Source organism: Trachurus japonicus, chromosome 14 (assembly GCF_045865225.1).
Source record: "Trachurus japonicus isolate A0001 chromosome 14, Traja_1.0".
NCBI classification, from domain to species: Eukaryota; Metazoa; Chordata; class Actinopteri; order Carangiformes; family Carangidae; genus Trachurus; species Trachurus japonicus.
In genome coordinates this window covers 26,168,343-26,187,064 of record NC_140920.1, presented here as the reverse complement: position 1 = coordinate 26,187,064, position 18,722 = coordinate 26,168,343, and the positions used below count along the sequence as shown (strand labels likewise).

The window sequence follows — 18,722 nt, the reverse complement described above, 5'->3', positions numbered from 1 at the left end:
CTACAACAGATGTTTCCATTTCAGACACTATCTCTTCTTGAACATGATATGATTGATTACATCAGAGGAGCATACAAGGGCCCATTTGTGAAGCTGCAGCCTCTGTTGCCATATGTACAGGAATACATTGTGTTCAGATGCTCCAGTCATCATCACACGCAACTTAGTATCAAGTCAGCAGAGGCGTGACATCATATCTGAGAAGAGGATTACACACGTAGCTGTAATCTGCATTGAGAAAAATATAGGATGTGTATGCGATGTGCATGGCAGCAGAGAGGTTAAAGATGGGCATTCCACAACAGGCTGCAGGCCCAGAGACCAATCAGCTCGCAGAGCAGAGCTCAGAGGGCTTTGATTGGTTGCTCGGCAGCCCTGTTGTCATGATGATGGGAATCAGGTCCTGCCTGTGTGGTCTGTATCCAGGCACAGAAGTATACTGAAGCAAATGATATGGATGGATAGGCTGCAGAACTTTCTGTCCCTGCCACACACACCACGCATACTTGTGTATATAGAGTTTATATACATGAATCCCTCGGTACAACCACTGATACAGACAGGGGGTTATTTAAACTGGGACGAAACATATTTGTGTTCAGCCCCAGTTTTTGTATATTTGTGATGATTGTGCCTGTGTTTATATATATATATATAAACATATTGTATAGTGACAGTGAATACTGTATTCTCCAGGCATTGATCTTATGCTACTGGTGGTAGTTACAGTGCACCGGCTTGACTCTGTGTCTGTGGGCCTTGCTCTCCATCATCGTCATTGGGAATTTGAAATTTTACCATATGTCAGCTCTAAGAATAGAAAATCAGGACTGAACCAGAGCAGTTCAGTCTTCTGAGGCGTGTCTAGATACAGATTGTGGTCATTAACCATTCTGTTCTGTTCTTCATAAATGACTACCATATTTAATCATTTCAGTATGGTTGAGCCTTACATATCCTCTTGTTTGTCTCTGTGATTTTTTAATATATTCCCTATATTTAAATGCTACACCAAAAATGTGGTCTTGTCTCCTTGGTGAATTCACTTTCACTTGCATTATCCTCAACCACCACAAGAGGGCTCTCATGTAAAGGTATTGGTATAACAAGTGATTTCCATATTTTACGCAGATAATGTGGTTGTAGTATGCATGTTTTGTTTATTACCATACATACATTTTATCTGTATATGAATGGACCCCATCTCATTTTATTGCCATAATTTGCATGGGTATAACTAATGTGTGTATGCAAATCATTGAAATTCAGTGCTGTCATTTGTTATTGTCCAGACCTCAGAATTCCACTTGTTTGTAGTTAAGTACAAACAGAGGGAAAAACATAAATAATAAAATGATGGCAAAATACCATTTAGCTGCTTTGGTTTCAGGGTCATGGCACTGCACATGCTGGTTCACTGTGAGTCGTATCTAACTGGGACACTTGAACACAAGAGGATGATTTCAGCAACACCTGCACCATTACGGTTATTACAAGTCAAGATGTCAGCAGTTAATTTTCACATTAATGAGCTAAAAACAAATGCCTTCAAAACATTTTTAATGATGTGAGGATGAAAAAGTTGTTTGTGTTATGTCAACTGTTTTACTGCACTTGCTGACATAAAAAACACTGATGCACTGCCACTTGACAGAAGCTACACAGCAGGCCTTACAACAGAGGTGTTGAATAGAAGGATAAACCTGTCTAATAGCTCACACAAATACAGAAACATCAACTGCTGACGGAAGTTATACAAGCCTGGCTGAAAAGATACAGGACACAGAAAGAAGGACGGCAACTGTTACATACAATACAGCACTATTTAAAATCCATATGAGCACACTGCATAGAAGTGAATGAATTGTGTATGAAGTGACATAACAGAAGGCAGAGGTGCAGATTATATCCGATTTGAACATCAAGACACTGACTCAACAGCCTGTAGAAATATACAGTGAATTAACTCGGCATCTCCCAAAGCAATGAAGAGCAAGCAAAACTGCAAACGCTACCTTTGTGTTCATGTTTGTTGACAATGAGCTGGTGAGGTGTGGTTTGAACTTCATGGGGCTCTAGCTGGCTGTAATGTATGGTCTTCTGTGACATGTATTTTATTTCAACCAAACAGAAGTGGATAAGTGACCTTGGAAAAAAAAGAGGAGTGACACTGTGAAGAGGAAAACGGATAATGATAATGGATAATCATTAAAAACATGTTATGAAAAAAGACTGATAAGACACCAGTGGTACTCAATAATAAAGTATCTGCAAAGTCACAGTCACCTGGGCCAAACAGTAATTGTAAAGTTCTGTTTTATACCATTTTAAATGATAAATGGGTCCAATTTTGCTCAAAGGGGGAAAAAAAAAATCCATGTAGCATAGTTTTTCAAACTGAAAATTCAGCATAAGCCAACTATCTCCTGACCTCTCTTGATATATCCAATCTCACATTATACTGCTCAAAAACACAAATTAATTATTTATAAATTCATTTTGCACCCAGATCAGAATTTTAAAAAACTGCACTTCATAAATAATGGTTCACACTGGAAAACTTTGCAGATGCTTATTATGGGTGTCTAAAATGGAAAAAAATTAAGGAAACAAAACTTTTTTACATATGGGTTCAAAGGAATAATAATAATTATAAATCAATCATTTTTGTTTTTTGTTGACTTTTTAAAACATTTTCTTACACTACCCAAACTCAATGTTAGCTTTAAGCTGGAGGACCGATCCAAGTTGGCAAACAGATGTAAAGCACTTCCCTAGGTTGGCAGGGAATACCACACCTGCTCACGGTTACTTGGTGAAGCTTGTGTAGCGCGGGGGCTCTTGATCAGCCCTCACTACAATCAGCCGCTTCTTACTGGACTGACCCAGATCCTCCAGCTGTGCTGCTCCTCACCTTCCTTTCTCTCAGCTCTGCTGAGAGGCCACGGAAGTCTATGAGACTGGGCCCTCAGAGGAGTGTGGAGGTGCCGGTTATGGCCTTCAGTATTGATGTATTTAATCAATTAAATGACCTTAAACACTCTCCCTCTCTCTGGCTCATTCCATCATCACCTCAAATTTTGATACTGCTTGCAGAGAGCACACTCACTAACTAGGCGCAGAGGCTGGAGGCTGGACCTGACATCCTACAAATCACATCACTCCCGGTTTTACCTCCTTCCTCCCTTCCAGTCCAGCCTTCCTGAGACTTGTCAAGTCTCCTCGTCTCTTTCCGGGGAAGCTCGCTGATCTTAACACATTCATACACACACGCGCTTCATCACATGAGGGAAAAGCTCACAGAAAACCACCCTGCTCTCACTACGTTTGTTTGCATTTCAAAAGTAGTGGTTCTTTGCTTTCTTTTTCCATTTCATTCCCCCTGTTTATCTCCTCATCTTCTTCCTCTGCTTAAGTGTGTCTTCTCTCCTGGCTGAGTGGCAAGCAGGCTTCAGCAGTTGGGTTCCTCTGATTCCAGCTTTTGCTTGGTTCAGCCCACCTTGGCCCAGCTGAGGAACGCGGGGATGTCTCGGACCGGGACGTTGCGAGTCAAAGCTTTGACGCGCAGGTTACGGTCATCTGTGAGGAGGACCACCTCTCTCTGGAGCCTCACCGTCCCGTCTGTGTGAACAAAGAACGTTAAGAGGTCAACTTAGAGGAATTTATTTATGTTTTACTCACGCAAAATTTTTAAACGGGAGTTGGGAAATAGAAACACTGACTGAGCGTCAATCATACATACTTCTCTGATCAGGCATGAAATCTTTTGCTTTGTCTTTGCAGTAGTTGAGACAGCAGGAGAGTATAACATCATCATTGGTACCCTGAAAAATAATTGAACACCAAATGATCAGAAAGGTGATAAAACTTAGGAGTAGGTTCGTTATCTTTAATTGTCGGTGCAAGCTATTTTTAGAACGGCGGAGCATAGCTATGCTACGGAGGCTAATGGGATTTCTTGGTTTCCCTCATCAAATACAAAATCCAACAACTCCACAACGCTTTGGTGGACAAGTTGTGACCTGCACATTCACCACGCTGAGATAATAACGGAATGTTAGGAGACAGAGTTGTTTTCGAGGTAAATTCATGCAAAACCACTGATGTGCGTTCCCGTCGGGGGCAGTTTTTCGGCAAGAAGTCTCTGCATTTTCCTCTAAAACAACTCCGTCGTGTAACGTTCCGTTATTATCTCATAGCGTGGTGAATGTGCAGGTCACACCTTGTCCACAAGAGCGTTTTGGAGTTGTTGGATTGTGTATTTGATGAGTTTGATGAGGGAAACCAAGAAATCCTATTAGCCTCCGTAGTGTAGCTCTGAGCAGCTCACAGCTCTGCCATTCTAAAAATAGCTTGCACCGACAATTTAAGATAACGAACCTATTCTTAAAGCTCTAGGGATTATGGCAATGGGCCAATTTGCCAAAATGTTGAACTATCCCTTTAAGTGCATTCTTACCTGTTGTCCAGAGGTGTCTTCACTGCGAAAGGCGATAGATTCAAGCTGATTTCCCCTGCTTGTCAGGGCTCTGAGGCAAGGTTCCCTGGCGTCAAACCCTTTCTCTAGGAAACCCACAGCCTGCCGGGCCTTTTCCTGCACAGACCGCACATGGGCTGCGCTGACATTATAATTGCCACGGCCGCCAGTGTTGCGCCCTCCTGACCCCAGTCCACCAAAGCTGTCCTGGCCTTTAGCCAAGCCATCCAACTCTGTGATCACTGAGGGAGAGAACACGCGCCATGAGTAAGCATAAACAAACATTTCCTGTCTCTACAGTGAACACTGTTATCACTACCAACATGTTACGATGACAAAGTTTAACCCTCATACCGATGAGTGGCACAACTATTATGTATGTTCCACACTGAAGGAGTTTCTTCAGCCCCTCCAGGTGATCGATGAATCCATTGGTATCTGGAACCAAAAACAGAGGCCTCACTTCCAGCTCCAGCTGCCCGCTGGTCTGCAGCACCGCCTGGAACAGACACATGAAACAAGATGTGAAATTCAGCTGCACCACAACATTGTACAACTATTCTTATTCAATTGATACTTGCTGTACAACATCACAACCCAGGCTTGATCAGTAACAATTATTGTTGCATCACCTGAAATCCTAACCACTGTTCTGCATTGACTTTTGATCCTTTTCAGTATTTTCTAAACCTTTAAAATCCAAGTTCCATGAGGATTTTCTAATTTCAATAACTGATGGTTCACCTGTATTTTGTCCCTGCGCTTCTGTTGCTGTGCCAGTTTGTTGGCGAGGGCGTGGCGCCGTGCTTTCAGCTGTCTGATGTCATTCTCGCTGTCTCCCGCCTCCTCTGCGTCCTCCTCTCCTTCTGATGCAGATAGAGATGACTCTGCCTCCACTATGACATCATCAGCCTGCAAAACAGACACAGACACTTAGTGGCTGACACGTTTTCAGCAATTTTGGCGTCCACTGCTTACAACAGCCTTGAACTTTAACCTGAACTGCGGCATATTTTTTCTACAATTTCTACATTTACATAATTAGAAGCAGGAGGAAAATAGCCACCTCTTTCTCTGTTGCAGAATCTTGTCTTCTCCTTGTATCCACAGAGTGGTTAGATAGAGGAGAAGCAGCCACAGAGATGTATTTGCCTCCCTTGAAGGCCAACAGAGGCTCCTCCTGTCCACACAGAGCCTCTAGAAAGTACTTGAGCACAGTCACTCGCTTACAGTCTGCTGCTATTGCCTGGGAAAGTATGATAGGGATATAAGAGCAGAGAGGATGATGAATTAGAGGGGAAGGTAAAAGGTAATAATAACACCTTTTATTTACTGGCGCCTTTCAAGGACAACTCACAGCACACAGTAAAAGATAAAATGCAAGTACATGATGGCAGAAGAGTATCAGTAGTGTTTCAACATAATGACAGACACCTTTGCCTGCTACTCACCATGTCAGTGTGTCTGTCTGTGTAACACGGCTCCTGTGGCGCAGCCAGCAGTGGCACAAAACCAGCCAGCAGCCTGTCTTCCTTCAACTGCAGCACAGTCAACTCATCATCTCCCTCAACTTCTTCGCTATCAACTTTGTAAAGCGGCAGCTCCCCGTGGTCCACGCGTGCCAGCACATTGCACAGGTCAGCCAGGCACTGCCAGACGTCAGGGCTGCCACTTAAAGGAAAGAGAAAGACACAAGTGGTGTTGAGGTATTGGTATTTCAGGTATGAAGTACCAGTCGAGGCCATGAGCAGAGCCAACTGATAAACTTGTTTACAACATAAAACAATGTGTAATGCAACTCAGTGTTGAAGCTAAAGAACTTTCAACTGCAGACTCCCTTGGCTTTTCCAGAGCTTTTTAATTCATGTTTTAGCTTTTGCTTCACAGCTTCATGGTTTTAGTTCACTTGCATCATTCTGTTTCTGACCACAGCAGGCAGCTGAAAAAGCTCTAAAACCAAACCCTCCACCCTCCCTGCTCAGCAGACAGAGCTGGCATCTAGCTGGTAAGATCAAGGAATACTTTACAACTGAGGAGCTGGTTGAGAGCCACAAATTAACCTATTATAATGACAATGACAATGCTCTGTGACTCTTTTAGCATTTGTTTGCTGATGTTGACCGTTGACCATTTTATTAGTGTCTAAAAGAAGTTGATACAGGTCTCTATACTCTATCTATACTCACTCTATACTGCATGGTGGTGGGTTCCACAGGTCTGGGTGTCCCAACATCCAGTCAGACCAGACCTTGATGCTTGGCAGTAGTTCTCTCAGGTCCAGTGGGAAGGCAGAGACCTTCACCATACCATCTGCCTCCTCCCCTTTGCCCTCCTCCTCTTCATCTGCCATGGGGACTGGTTCTGAGTAAGAGAAGACACCTTTAAAACATGACACATAACTGCAAACACTCTACAGTAACACAAAGGAATCCAAATCATGTGTAAACCAAGTAACAACAAGAATAATTGAACTGTTTACTTATTAGCTCTACAAGTAATCTCCACCGGTGTGATTTGGGCTGAACACTAAACAATATTAGACAGATAAAGATGTGGACATGCTACACTTCTCGAGCTGACTGTGTGTACCTGCAGGTATATCCTTGAGCAGCTCTGTGCAGCGCTGCACCAGGAGTGCAAACATGCCAAGACCCAGGGCAGTGCTCTGTTCCTGTAAAACCGACCGCACTTCTCCGTCTTCACCTGACAAACATAGAGAAGAATTTAGTATTTCTTCAAGATCCTTTGTCTCCATCTGACCGCTGACTTGTTTCAATTTGGGAAAAGAACTTCATGCCCTGTTGCATAATAATGAACATGTAAGTAAGAAGATGAGATTAAACGTGTTGAATAGCTCTTATCAAACCCACAAGCTCTTCAAGTTTAATCATGACAACAAATTAATGTGTTTCTTAAATTGAGTCATATTGAAATAAAATAATCGCTAGTAACAATTATAGCAATTAGAATAATTTTTTTAGTTTGTTGTTTGATGATAATGATGTGTGAGTGTGTGTGCAGCATCACCTCTACTGTGGGCGTTGTGTATGGTGAACATGTTGATGGTGATGATCTGCAGCAGGTGCGTGCTGCCCAGGAGGGAAGGGCCATGATGGAGGAGCGTCCTGAACTCCTGCAGAACACGGCTCACCACTCCAGGGAATGACTCCATGCTGCATAAGAAAGACACAGGTATTCATTATAATTACGGCACGCAGAGAAACATTTTTAAAATTATATAGTCAGTGCTTAAAAATCATTCAGTGCATGGGTGTAAAAGCTAGAACACGTGAGAACTTACCCCACTTTAGTGAAGAGCTTTCCATGTCCATGCAAGAAACTCAGAATAAACCTCTTGTTTAGCTGGAGACAAAAGGAGGTGGAAAGAGGAAAAACATTACTTTGGCCAAGAGTTTTATTTAGCACCAACCTCTGTAGCACTTGACAAGAAAACACTTGTCCTCATCCAGAGACAAAGCCCATGGTTTGGAGCTGACATCACCATTTAATTGCTCCCAGTATTATGAACAATAGTGGTAGGAGGAAATGGACTGGAAGGCTACTGAAGCTGGCACAGAGGACACACAGACAGATGTGTCTCCCAACAGGAAACTGACAAATAGCAAGACAGAGACATTGGCAAGAGGCTTCTTTAAAAGTAAAGAGTGTAAATCAGCAGAAACCTCCTTCCCACAATTTAGTAGGACTTTTTACGGTTTAGTTTTTATCACTGAAACTCCGATATAGCATGTCAAAAAACTGGTACATTTTAAAAGCACACAGTATTGGAAAAGCATGCTGCACTGGAACTGATAGAGGGATGTGAAGAAGATGATGGTGGAGGAAACTGTGATCTTTCACTAGTAGAGCTCAATCCTGACCACAATAAATTATTCGCAGCAAAATGTTCAATAAAGAATCACATCAGAGCTACTAAAGCTTAGACCATAGACCAGACCAACAGAGACACGTGATCTGCGTTGTAAATGAGGCCCCACCCCTCACACTTAGGCCAGGATCAGGCTGTTCAAATACTTTCATTTTGATTATTCTATTGTGTTGCCAACTAGTCTATGATGTAATAACATATAATGGGAAAATGAAAACATGTTTTTAGAAATGTTTAACTCTTTAACTTGCCGTCTGCCGTCTTCAGGTCTCTTCCCTTCTCTATTGGGTTTTTCATCTGGGTGTTTTTAAATCAGCCGCTGGCTCAGCTGAGCTACCCAAGGACAGTCAGAGAGGTACCCTCAAGCCACTCAAATGATGTCTAGACTTCCTGTACCATGCAGAGTTTATCAAGTTGAATTTTTGTGTCATTAAACCACAGGATCTAATTTCTTATGCTCTCAGACCTGTTTGATGGAGAGCTGTAGGTTGTTGTCCTTCCTGCAGTCTTTAGAAGCTTTAGAAGTGGTTTTATACCAACAATCTGGTCATTGCCTTTTTTAGTTTTCACTTTATTTTTACTTTACTTTTTTTCAACTTTAGTTTTGTCCTGACATGCAGTAAGACTTGTTGGACTCTATACATACAGAGGAATGTGCCTTTCTGAATTATGTCCAGCATATATCTCTGGTAATATTAAAGAAAACAGAACAGTTGCTCTTCATCATCATTTATACATGAGATATCTCAAGTTTTGATTTTCCATCATTTTGCAAAAGAAATTCTAAAAACATGTTTGCAATTTGTCATTATGGACTGTTGAGTATCATGGAATATGAAATAATATAAACGTTATCATAACATCATAAATTTAAAGACCATATTGAATGAGAGGAACATTTGAGGGACACGGAAAATTACATATCATAAAAAAAACATCTGTATGCACTAGCAGCTTTGTGTGTAATAATTTTAACTCTAACTATATACCTAACTAAAAAACCACACTCACATGCAGCGTATCTTTCATGTTCATAGCGTGTGTGAGAGAGACACAGGAAGGAAGAAAGGAGGAAAGCAATCTTACGTCACTAGCGCTGAGACTACCCAGCTCTCCATCCTGCTCAGAGTCTCTGCTGGACTCGCTGCCTCCTCTCTGCGAGGATGGTGTTGCTGCTTGTCCGCTGGGGCGGACCCAAATCTCCACACGGGCTCCCTCTTCCCCTCTTCCTCTTCCTCTTACTGCTGGACCCTTTGAACCTCCTTCATGCTCTTGTCTTCTCCTTCTCTCCAGTTGCTCCGCCTATGAGAACAAAATCTGTCAACAAGAGACACTTGCGGTGCCTTAAGTCTCGGGATAATCACCAGATTATAGTAAGCTTAACCAGTCATGCTAGTAAGGTAATTTATTATGCAAATTACTATGTTAACATTTTTCGAAATTACCAAATTGTATGTCTAACCTTGCGCTTGGCTTCTTCAAACAGACTCATCAGGCTTTCCTTTGCAGTCAGGATGGGGTTGGAAGCTGCCAAGCTGCGCATGTAATAATACACAGCATCCAACTTCCGCTTCTGTAAGTGAGAGAGGCCAGATGAGAGTCAGAGGAGGCAAAAGTGCCAACAGGTCATTACACATAATATAAGACGTATACAATCACGACACCTCAGCATGTCTAAACATGTTTGTACAACATTTCCACCTGAACACCCCCCTTACAATTTGCCTCCCCTACTTACTACACATCACTTACTGTATAGACTGCCAGCAGAGCCAGCTGATTGTATGGGCGTCCATTTTTCGGGGCAATCTGCTGGGCTTTCAAGTACCAGCTGAGAGGAAATGGAAAAGTCAAGTCAAGAGAGAAATCCACCGAGGCTCTCATCTCATCAGTAATATACAGTATAGATGGGAAGGAGCATTCTCTATTATGTCTAGCAGCAAAGAAAGGGAAAGAAGTTCAAGACTAAGAAAGTTACAAGCCATTTACAGCTGTCAGCACTTGATACTTGTACAGGAATCTTCAAAAATAATCAGCACTTAATGAAAGGCTCAATTTTAACAATGTAGCTTCTTGACCAAGTAATGTGTTATCTTTATGCTTATACACATCTCATACTGTTAAATGTGCCTAAAAGACTTCACAATACCAAGAGACAGTACAAACAATGGCCTACCTGCGAGCTTTGCCGTAGTTAGCCGACTCACTAGCTTGTTCCCGGTAACGTGCAATATCTCCCTGACAAATCATACAGCGCTGAGCACTAATAAGTGCATACTTTACCTGAAAAAGACAGACATTAGTTACCAGGTAGGACATTATAAAGAGCAAAATGCAAATGAGCTGCTGTGAGCAACTATATTACTGGTAACAAGGAAACCTGGTTACTGGTCAATAACACAAAATATTTAAAATCATACATTGTGAGGCTGCTCGTATACAGCTTTACAAAAAACATAAATCCCACCCACATGAATGTAAACAATGTAGAAGGAGTATTGCTGTACCGTTTTGCGTAAAGGCCGTGCCCTAATAGCCATGCCGTCCATGTAATCCTCCAACTTAAACTGGTAGACTGTCTGCAGCTTCTGAAGCAGCGCATCGAAGAACAGTGCTCCCTGTGAAACATGATCACAACACACGAGTTCAGGTTAAAGTGAAGAAAAAAAATGACAGAATTTATTGTGGCCTGTTTCCACCACAAGATATTAAAATATAAAGTTTTTAAGCTTTGTTGAAAACTTATGAGTGGACTTCAGGCTAAAAACATCTGGCTTTTGTCAACAAATGGAAAAGGATTAAACTGACATTCACACACTGGTCAAATATCTCGTCTGCAGCACTACCTACCTACGGTACACTGCACACGATACATACTGTATATATAGGTGTTTACCCAAATACTAAACAACTGTACAGTCCAGACCGTAAGTATTTGGACAGCTCCCTGCTTAAATACAATCAAGGTAAATTAAAATAATGGATACTGCATTTAAGTGCCAAGTCTCAGCTTTAATTTGAGTGGGTTTATGTCAATACGTAATAAAATATGTGGGAAATATAGCCCTCTTGGCACATAGTGCCCAAATTGCAATTGCTCCAAAGTAATTGGACACTTAGCTACAAAATGTGTCTTGCACAGCTGCAAGCCGTTTCAATGTATGCACACAACAGCTCACAGTCAGGTGGAGTTGTCTGTCAATATGAAGAGTAAAGACCATTCAAGCGGATGTTGATTCTGAATTCTTCTAATTCATATTTTGCTGCATGCATAAAAAACACCTGTTGCACAAAATTTCACCATTCAGTAAGACAACATTTCTTAAATAGAAAATTTCCACTGGGAAACTTTAATAGGACAGGGGGCTACTGCCGGGCATACCATCTCTGTCAACATGGGAATCAAACCCACAACCTTAAGGTCAAGGCAGAGCTGATCAGACAGACACATGATCATCTTTCACTGAGCTCTGATATGGAGCAGCTGTAATCACATAAAGTGACCTGTGTGTGTGTGCTAAGGGAGTGCGCGCGTGTGTGTTGGTGTGTGGTTGTGCTTTACAGAGACTTGTTATAAATGTATGGGGGGTCGGGATCAGCAGTAGATTACCTGTGGCTCTGGCCTGAGGCTCAGAGATTGACATGGCAATGTGTGTACATGCATGTGTGTATCTGTAATCACATAAGATTACCTGTGTGTGGTAGAGGAGTGCACGTGCGTATAGCTAGATAGATAACTGTATGAAACGTGTTTAAAGAGTGTAAATGTGGCACAATCTGATCTGAGAACAGCTTCAAGAACTGGTTCTAAGGAGAGTCTGTGTGCGTGATTGACACATGTTGTGACCTGCATCCTGGCCCCTACAGCTATTACATAGGTGTAGGGGCCAGTGCCTCGGTGCGATTGCCCCGTGGCCCTAACTAATGACAAAGGCAAGCAAAACAGTTTTTAGAGTCAGGAGGTGGAACATCTTTGTACACTGAAGTGGAAGAAGCATCACCATGGAGCAAACAGGCTTCAAACTATATGTTCTAAAAACATATATTAAATATGATTATTTTGTGAACATTCATTTTAATCAGTCAAATTACTTTTAAACTCCTTCACTTTGGGCATTGTGTGTTAAAGGTCTACATCTGCCACACAGTCCTTTCTATGTAAATGAAAACATACTAAGTTGAAGCTGAGACTTGGCACTTTACTGAAGTATACATGCATACTTCAAATTGACGGTGCAGACCCTGTAAAACAAAAAACACTCAACTGTTAAATACTCATGTTCTGTGATGTATATCTACTCAAACACCAAAGTCTGTCCCCTGCCAAAAAAAACAATTAACCCCATTTGAATTTATTACACATTCCTTACCTCATCAAGCAGAGTGAGAAGCAGGTTCCTAACATGAGGGGTGTTGTCATTGGCGGGGTCTTTGAGCAACTGCCTGAAGCGCTCTATGACCTGGTAGAAGACATTCTTCCACAGAGCCTGGTCCACGTTCTGAGAGTCGGAGAACTCGATGTCTGTGAGAACGACCTGCTCGTACAGCCCCAAGAGATCAGCTCTGGAAAACAAGAGGGCAAAAACGGGACGGTTGCTTTTTCAGTATGTCTGCTGGTTATTGTTCCCAAGAGGAGCCAACAGCTAAACAAGTTGTATAAAACAAAAAGTAGAACATAAAAAACACAATCAAGGCAGACATTAACAACACACATCCTTTCAGATCCTCACCTGAGCTGGGCCATGCGATCCAGTCCGTCAGCGCTCACTCTGTCCCTGGAGAGCAGGTTACTGAGCTGCAGCTCCTGTGTATCCGCAGCCCTCAACACCCTCCCCAGCTCCCCTCTGGCTTGTTGCTCTGCCTCTTCCAAAGACAAACCACCACCTCCGCTTTGCTGAGAATAACTTGCTCCCCTGTAACCGGCACAGAACTGCCCCCCACCGGCGCCTGGGTAGACCCCGTTAGGAGGAGCCATTTGGTAAGGCCCCATATGATAAGGATATGGGTAGCGCTGGTTGGTGCTGGTGCCGGGGTTGGCGGGCATGGGGTAGCAGTAGGGGTTGTCAGAGTTTTGAAACTTGTAGTAGGCCATGGCGGCGGCCTGCTGGGTTCGAAGGTGTTCACCCTGTGGGACTGGGGGGCTGCCTGCTACTTCATCGTCTGTGTCCAGGAAGTGGAGCTGTCCGTACCCGGTCCCAGTCTGCAGATACACGGGCTGCTGCAGAGACCTGTGCTGCGACTGGGTGCCAGTGAGTGCAGGTTTCTGGTCTGGGTTATTGGGATCCCAGAGTCGTCTGACTCCTCCTCCTCGGCCTCCTCTGCCGCCGTGACTTGCCCCTCCCCTAATTCCACCAAAAAGAAGTCTTTGCCCAACTTCGGGGGAGTTAGAGATGTCGGTGCGGGCCGGGAGCACCAGGATGCCCCCACCTCTGCCACGGGGAGCCACGACTTGCTTGTGTGGTGCGCCCCCACCATGTGATGAGATCGCTGAATGTTTTTCGAGAGAAACCCTCAGGATTCCTCGACCCCCGCCTTTGTTTCCCTTCAGTCTGTTCCTCTCTTCCCTCCTCCTCACGGCATTGAGCTCTTCCTCCCCACCTCTTCTTCTCCTCCGTCTATCGACTACGTCACTCATCTCACTCCCCTCCATCGATTCTGTAGATGATTCCCCGCCGTTGGTCGTCCAGCTTTGCAGATGGCTCCTCCGCCCGTCCCCGCTGTGGCCGATCTCCTCCTTGTTATTGTGCTTTGGCTGCAGGCGGGACCACTTGGTGCTCTCCGCGTCCAGGCCGAGTGCTGGACCGTCCAGGCTGGTCACGCTGCTGGTGGAGCTGCTGCTGTAGGTTCGATTCCGTGAGCGTCTGATATCCGATTTGGAATATCGTTTTGATGATGTCATGTTTGCGCTGGATTTGTTTCGATCAGCCACGGTAGCGTCTGCGTATCTCCCCGCCTTGTCGACTTTATCCATCTCTCTTGACCGGTTGTTGTTGTTATTGTCTCCTCTTCTGCTTTCTCTGCAGTTCTCTCTTCCTTTGTTTTGGTGCGTCTCTCCTGTCTTAGCTGGTTTGTTATCCCTATCTGTGTCTGCTGCTCTCCTGTCTCTCTCTTTCTCACTTTTACCCTGGTCGCTCTTCATCCTACCACCTACATCATCATCCCCTCTTCTGGCATCCTGATTCCTCTCTTTTTCCTTCTCCCCTCCTCTTTTCTTTCTAACTCCCTTTTCTTTCTTCTTCTCTTGCTTTTCTTCCTCCTCTTTTGCTCCTCCCCCTTGACCCCGTCTTCCCTTATCAGTCATTTGCCCTTTCCTGCTGCTCAACTCTTCAGCATCTTGACCTTGGCATCCTCCTTTACCTTTTTCCTTAACACTGAGTTTTTCCACTTTGCTAGTGATTTTCTCAACTGAAGCATCAGAGGGTAGTGGGGGTTTCTGAACATCTTGGCTTCCTTGATTTCTGTTCATCTCACTGGATTTAGTCAATTTAACATTTTCTTGCATACCTTTTACTTCTTTACCTTTCCCTCCCTGTTTCGGTGTAGACGGTTTCTTGTTCACCTCTATTTCCCCTGCGCTCATCTGGTACTCCGTCTCAGTTTTCTGCTCATGCTTCCTTGGGGGAGGTCTATCCTGCTCTCTTCCCACCCCACAATCCTTCCCCTGGACGGTTCTACGGCTCCCAGGTTGATAAAACTCTCGGTCGGGTTTACGAGCTTTCTTCGTTGGTTTGGAAGCTCCAACAGGTTCCTGGTCTCTATGATTTTCAGTACAGCCTTTTTCTTGATTTTCTTCCATTTTAGCCTGTGGGTGGCTGCCCTTTCTACAGTTCTGGGTGTTACTACTGTCACCTCTCATCCCGTCCTCTTCCCTTTTGTCGGCAGCAGTTCCACTGTCAGTGACTTCTGTAACATTTTCAGAGACAGCCGCTTGTTCACCCTGCAATGCTGTTTCCTGTTCATGTACAAAACCAGGTTCTCCCTCCTCACTGTCACGGTGACGCCGTCCATGTACAGGTACCGGCTGGTAGCGCTGCAGATCGGGGCGCTTTCCATCACGTTTCTTATGTTGCTTGGATCCATGTTGTTCCTCTGAAGAAAGAAAACACACAAAGAAAATTAGATACTGACAGTCAAAGCCAATCATTAACATAGCACACATCTTGTCAAGAAATCTAATGCAAAGACCAAAAACAACACTGTTACTCAGTACTTTCCAGCATTGTCTTGTCTTTGGCACACAGCATTAAGCCCATTACCACCAAAAACCATCACAAATACAGTAGATTTTTTAAAGGGGCTCAGTAAATTACGGTAAACTTCACACATAGTTTCTGACAGTAAGTTGATGTATGTTGAGCAAGCCTGCCTTTGTGTAATTTTTGACCAAATGAGAGCACCTCTGCAGAGGAATACTTCACATCCATCTTTTAACTCAGGATGTTGACAGAGACAGAAAATAAAGCCTTTCTTGAGTTAACTTAACCTCAGTTTTAGTTGTTTGGAACCGAGTCACTGAAATTATAAAAGCAAAGTAGGCAAAAGAACCGTGCAACTTTTGCTACAAATGAGTCTGTGATATTTCTCACCGCATAAGAAACACACACACACACACACACACGTATGTTTTGACTATTATTTATGTTCAGTTTTCAAATAAAACCCTCCGTCCTTGGACCTAAACAAAACATATACGTCATGTTCGGCTGACGTCAGGCGAAGTTCTTCAACGGTAACCGACGCCTCACGACGACAACAGTCGAGCTTTTCGATCTTCACACAATTTAACGATACAGTTTAATGTTTAGATTCAGCCGGGTGCGAGTTCACTTTAAGAGTTATGAGAAAACCCCAAAAGTCTGTGTCGAAGCTTTATAAAATATTGTTCAACCGTGGCAACAGTCGTGCGTGTGTGCGGCTGAAAGACGTTTAAAACAAACCGCGCGGGACCAAAGAATAGACAGATAGCCAAGTTAGCCTGCTAACAACATTAGCTGGGTTCAAACTTAGCAGCTCCGGGGGCTACTTTCAGCCGACTTGGCGCACTTCTTCCACTCCATTTGTCGACTTTTCCCGCAAATGCTTCCGTCCCCGGTGTGCGCTTCACCTCCCCTCACCTCTTTGACTGTCGGTTGTGTTAAATGTACTCGACGCTTCAGCTCGGAGTTCCGCAGCTGAGATTCGCACTCTGTCCAGTTCGTTCGCCATCTTTGCTCTGACTAAAACAAACACAACAAGTACGGCGGCCCAGCGGGATCACACATGTTCACCCAATGACGTACCACCGAAGGCGCTCGGGTAATACACTGCGATCATGTATTTCGCTCCGTTTCTTCATTAGTTTTCTCACCCTTTGCCGAAGTAGCAAAATATTTAAATTACAGAATTTTGCAGGTTGTTAATATACGTACATTTTTCAAATTGCGCCATTATACTACCATTATTTTTGCAGTGTAATTTTAAATAAACCTTTACAATTGTGTTTAAGAAAATGTTTTATTTAATGATTAGGCTACATAAAGTTTCCTAATAGTGCACCAAGCGTAATTGTTTTAATGGAAACATACTTAACCACTCCAATTAGACTTCAGATAATTTTACACAGTAAGGTGACTTCACTTCAATGAATAAGGTGACAAGCACTGCCTTTTTTTGAACATCTCTTACTGTAAGAGATGCTCATCAAGAATCTCTGGTCTCCTTCAGCCGGTCAACATGGGTAACACATGTAAATTCTTAGTTATGTACCTGGACAGTAGCCTACACAACGTGGCAAAAAATCAGTCATTCTAAAATGTGTACTTATGTAATTCTTACGTAGGCCTTGACCTACATAATGGGGGAAGGGGGCTCATAGGTCTGCACATTATATAAAGAAACAGACAGATACACTGCATGCATACATACTCCACCATGCTCAGTTCCATTCCATATCCACTAGATGTCAGGATAGATTGCTTTATCCTCATCTTATCTGAAACATCCTATTGCTCAACTCTTTGGATTGGCCCAAAAATGAACTTTCCATTTACTTTTGTTTTCCTACTAACTCATTTGTATTAATGTAATGCAGCATCTCCTCCTCAACATGTCTTCCTTCTCCTGTCTTCCTCTTATGACTTTGATGTGAACTGACCTGACAAATTGTATGAGGAGGTGTGGAGAGAAATTGTGGAACAAATTACATAAATACACCATGGAGAAAGGCTGTGTGTGTGTGTGTGTGTGTGTGTGTGTGTGTGTGTGTGTGTGTGTGTGTGTGTGTGTGTGTGTGTGTGTGTGTGTGTGTGTGTGTGTGTGTGTGTGTGTGTGTGTGTGTGTGTGTTGTACATGCATGTTCATATGAGGAGGGGGGTGGAGAGTTCATGCAGCTATCATCTATGTGGCTGATGCTAGAGTAAACAGCTTCATTTCCCTAGCAACACCAAATTAAAGGGCCAGAGTCTCCTGTCCTTCCTACAGATCTCCCACACACATACAACTCGTCATCTTCTCCACACACATTCCTTCATTATCTCACTAAATTATTAATCCAAAGTGCTTGGCTCATTGCTTCGGCATAATAATCAGGAATATCTATACATACTAAAGTGGGCAGTGATAACTTCTCTTATCGTAATATTACTGACTTTGGCCTAACTTATCAACTACCTCATTATAAAGCAGGTGGACTCCAAAAAGACAGCGAGGTAGCCTACAGCAGAGAGAAATGGGAGAAGCACACAATTTTAGACATTATTACAGTTTTCATTTTTAACTGTAGAGGATTATATTCATCATTCATTGCATTATCATATTAATTTTTGTCTGATTCTTTGTTATATTAATGCATTTTTAGATTTTATGAAATGCACTTATGAAATGCAAAAGTAAAAAAATAAATAAATAAATAAATAAGATGGCACAGAGATGATGATTAATATCAATATTTATCATTCTTATTCTCCTCGTCGTAATAATTTCTACTGTCTTGTTCAGTCCATTACAGTAACTATATCTCTAGTATTGTCTGTGTGGTGTGCAGTGTATGCCTCATTGTGTGTGAGTGCAGAATACTGTTGTGATGTAGTGCTAGCAGTGTCTCTCGATGAAGAGCTGGCACACCAGGGGTTGTAGAATGTTTCGTGTCTGCAGTGGAGAGGTGTGAGAGAGGGAGGGGGGGGGGGGGGGGGCTGCCGGAAGTGGTGGGCGTGTGTCTCCCTGCATGTGTGTGCGTGAGTTCGTAAGTTACTTGTGCGCCTCTGTGCGTGCGTGCGCGAGTGTGAATGTCTGTGTGCGCGCGTGTGTGTGTGAGTGTGTGTATGTGTGCAGAGTTGTGATTGTCAGTGCTGCACCACAGTGCAGGTGGAGCAATGCAGG

At 43.3% G+C, this 18,722-nt stretch overlaps 1 protein-coding gene across 1 annotated transcript; it reads right to left on the bottom strand.

The window, feature by feature from the left end:
• Positions 1-1,594: 1,594 nt before the first annotated feature.
• Positions 1,595-16,584, bottom strand: smg6 (SMG6 nonsense mediated mRNA decay factor). The gene is made up of 19 exons (XM_085798623.1): positions 16,481-16,584; positions 13,097-15,455; positions 12,737-12,929; positions 10,874-10,984; positions 10,543-10,649; positions 10,119-10,197; positions 9,829-9,939; positions 9,453-9,668; positions 7,779-7,840; positions 7,505-7,650; positions 7,067-7,180; positions 6,664-6,838; positions 5,929-6,148; positions 5,544-5,723; positions 5,222-5,389; positions 4,832-4,976; positions 4,460-4,719; positions 3,743-3,824; positions 1,595-3,621 (listed from the first exon to the last, which is right to left on the bottom strand). Exons 1-19 carry the CDS (start codon positions 16,569-16,571, stop codon positions 3,491-3,493), a joined length of 4,950 nt encoding a protein of 1,649 aa, XP_085654749.1. The 5' UTR covers positions 16,572-16,584; the 3' UTR covers positions 1,595-3,490.
• Positions 16,585-18,722: the final 2,138 nt, after the last annotated feature.

What these genes read in the sequence shown, in the direction of transcription:
- smg6 (XM_085798623.1), bottom strand. Translation starts at nt 16,571, where the DNA reads ATGGCGAACGAACTGGACAGAGTGCGAATCTCAGCTGCGGAACTCCGA. An exon ending in TTCTCACTCTGCTTGATGAG is followed by an intron (nt 10,985 to 12,736) that starts GTAAGGAATGTG and finishes CATGTTTCACAG; the next exon opens with GGAGCACTGTTCTTCGATGC. An exon ending in TTGAAGAAGCCAAGCGCAAG is followed by an intron (nt 9,669 to 9,828) that starts GTTAGACATACA and finishes TTGTTCTCATAG; the next exon opens with GCGGAGCAACTGGAGAGAAG.